The 2,858-nt window shown below is 33.6% G+C and overlaps 1 protein-coding gene across 2 annotated transcripts; it reads right to left on the bottom strand.

Annotated features, from left to right (window-relative positions):
* Positions 1–811: 811 nt before the first annotated feature.
* On the bottom strand, positions 812–2,858 carry LOC133190767 (uncharacterized). Of its 2 annotated transcripts, none has more exons than XM_061326455.1 (2): positions 2,622–2,858; positions 812–1,743 (listed from the first exon to the last, which is right to left on the bottom strand). In XM_061326455.1, exon 2 carries the CDS (start codon positions 1,697–1,699, stop codon positions 1,220–1,222), a length of 480 nt encoding a protein of 159 aa, XP_061182439.1. In that variant the 5' UTR covers positions 1,700–1,743; positions 2,622–2,858; the 3' UTR covers positions 812–1,219. The 2 variants fall into 2 exon arrangements, with proteins under 2 accessions (XP_061182439.1, XP_061182440.1); XM_061326456.1 differs by lacking the exon at positions 2,622–2,858 and adding an exon at positions 2,454–2,606.

The following is a 2,858-nucleotide window of genomic DNA, read 5'->3' as shown; positions in this document are numbered from 1 at the left end:
AGTCTTTTACATGTTTATTTACTGTGTATTGTGCTACTGGTACAAAATGCAGACAATTCAACACAGTTCAACATATATGTCAAAACTTCTAAAAGACTTTGTAACAAACAATGGAAACCATTCACAAGTAAAAGGAATTCCACCGAACAATGATTCCGTGACTGCGTGAGAACACTTTACTGTGTGTTAGGCCTTTTTTTTTTATCATTTTAATATGATGTTTAGAAGTAAATAAAACTTAAAACGGACACACCTGTTATATGTTTGGTTTTCTTGCAGATCCTTGTTTAAAACATTGATATGTTTAGCTTCTAAACGCGAATCAAAGTGTTTAGAATTGTGTTTAACCTCTAAACATGTATGTATTTAGGTTTAAAACACTTTCCATTACGCGTATTGAAATTCAACATGTTTAAAATTTAAACGCATTAAAAAAAGTGTGACAAGAATGTGCTTAGAAATGTGTCTATCATCTAAATACATTTTTTACAGTGTGGACTTCAATTATGCGTCGCAACTTCTTTAAACAAAACAATTCAAATTGTGAAAGCACTTCCCCCCTCTAATTCTAAATCAAGTCATTGTCAAATGTGCATGCAAGTATGTAAGCTTGTCAATTTTAAGGGAAAGGAACCACCTTGTACAAGTGGTCAGTACACTTTTTAGGTAACGCAATCTTCATGAAATGGAAATATTCATCACAAATTGGTTTAAAAGATATTGAGATTTGTAGTCCCCACAAATGGCATACATGTTCCTTGATATAGCTCGGTAAAACTTTTGGGATAGATAAAAGAAACTCAACAAATCGTCAATAGAAATGTTCTGTCATTGTAATGAACATCTCAAAGTAGACATGTTTCAAATTTGTTGCAAAGAGAGGATGATCATGTTAAAAATAAATATAAAATTGATGGATATGTATGGAAAGACTAAATTGACAGAATGCCTCGCCTAAAGGCTAAATGAAAAACGTTATTACAATACTCCAGTACCTAGTAATTTATAGAATATAACTCAATAAATTATGAGACCTCGAATGAGACAGAGAAATAAATTATCTTCCAACTGATGTTCTAAGACTATGATAAAACTGTTCAATGTTCATCCCTTGCTGTTATTGTTTTAATATCAAGAAAATTCCCTCTCCTCGTCATTTTGAGGTAAAATCCACCACTTTGAAGCTTAGTTTTGAGGTCAGAGCATACCCGTTTTAATCTCAGTAGAAAGTCACACGTTTCTTCTTTCCGTAAGTTTCAACCGGACGTTGCAAACTGTGAGCACTATTCACTCTAGATTTCACATCCACGATAACACTCTCCGCACGTCTGTGTCCGTCGATGGATTCGTCATCCTGCTCATTGCCAATCTGAATACGCTCAAAAGAAGCAACCGTTGACTTCAAGTCATTATCACTCCGAGAAAACCCGACATTCTCGTGACTGTACGACCTTATAAAATCCTCGTCTTCTACCCTCCCGGACTTAATGTAAGGGCGGATCACTGTTGAAAAAACACAAATGCCTACAAAAATTGTGAACACTAGAAATATGGACCCTAAAATAACCAGATCTTCGATATCCTCAAAAATTCCAATAAATAGAAATGTCACGCCAATGCCGAGTACAAACAGTGTTAGCAACACGCCACTTAGTAGGTTCCATTTATTCAGGGGCGTTCTCCCCAGATCATCCGCCATTGTTTGGCGCGCTTTTCTTGAGCATCTTCAGGCGAAAATGGTTTCTGTAAATACAATTTTTACACCACAGCTACTATGTATATTTGTAATTACTTTGTATATATTCAAAGCCAAAATACGAAAATACAAGTGTATACATGTATATAATTATATATATGAAAAATTGTGTTGTACAGCTATTTGTATCATTTTTTTAGCACTAAACAAGAAAATAGAAGCTTGATTCTAGATCACTCCAAAACCACTGAGATAATGGTAACTGAATATCTATTATACTTATTTTATTATAATATCAACTTTTGATGGTATCAATGATCAAAAATGGGCCATATTTTTACATCTGTGAAATGAATTCCCTGGATATACTTATATTACAATGAATGCTCAGATAAATAGGTATAATACACGTATATGTTTCTAGTACAGATATTAAACTGACATAAAAATAGTTGTGTACATTTCGTAGATAATAGCATAAACAATATAAATCCATTTTGAACCATTTATTTTAATGAAACAGACGAAACCAATTACCATTATCATTTAAATTTCCTTATCTAAAATAAAATAACTCATCGGTGAATTTAAAAAAAAAAAAAAAAAAACTTTCTGAACACTCTTTAAAAATGTCGGTAACTTTACAATTCTTGTCCCAACTTTTGTCAATAATCTATCAGTCATGCAACGCATTAAAAAATCTGAAAACAATGAGCATAGTTATAGTATGGTTTTGTACATGTATTTCGTAATGTACCTTCTAGTGGTTGTCTGATCATGCTGATGGAGTAGGGTTGACAGTCGTCAATTACTTGCAAGACAAGAGCGAGTCTCCATATACACAATAATCCTAGTGATTCCAACAATTTACTATCGATCTACACGACACATAAAAACAGCAAACAAGACTTATAATGTTCCTCACCTGGTTCTGCGTTGTGTATTGGAGTCGTCTCCACCTCTGTTGTTTATACCGGAACTGTGTGTTTTAAACCCCTGTCATGGAATCAGGGTATATTTAAACATGTCTAAATTCGTCGATCGGGTGGAAAAAAACGACTCTGGTCGATGTCAATTGCAAAATGCTTTAAATGTCTATCAATATTTTAAGTTGACTTTGTGTGATCCTAATCAGAACTACAACGTTCCTATGGAGCTGTTG

The sequence above is a fragment of the Saccostrea echinata genome, unplaced genomic scaffold, assembly GCF_033153115.1.
Source record: "Saccostrea echinata isolate AGI-Se365-2 ecotype Australia unplaced genomic scaffold, CSIRO_AGI_Sech_v1 ptg000022l, whole genome shotgun sequence".
Classification (NCBI taxonomy): Eukaryota; Metazoa; Mollusca; class Bivalvia; order Ostreida; family Ostreidae; genus Saccostrea; species Saccostrea echinata.
The sequence above is the reverse complement of the archived record's forward strand: the minus strand, read 5'-3'. Positions and strand labels throughout refer to the sequence as shown.

Excerpts from the sequence above, each read along its gene's own strand:
- LOC133190767 (XM_061326455.1), bottom strand. The coding sequence starts at position 1,699 with ATGGCGGATGATCTGGGGAGAACGCCCCTGAATAAATGGAACCTACTA.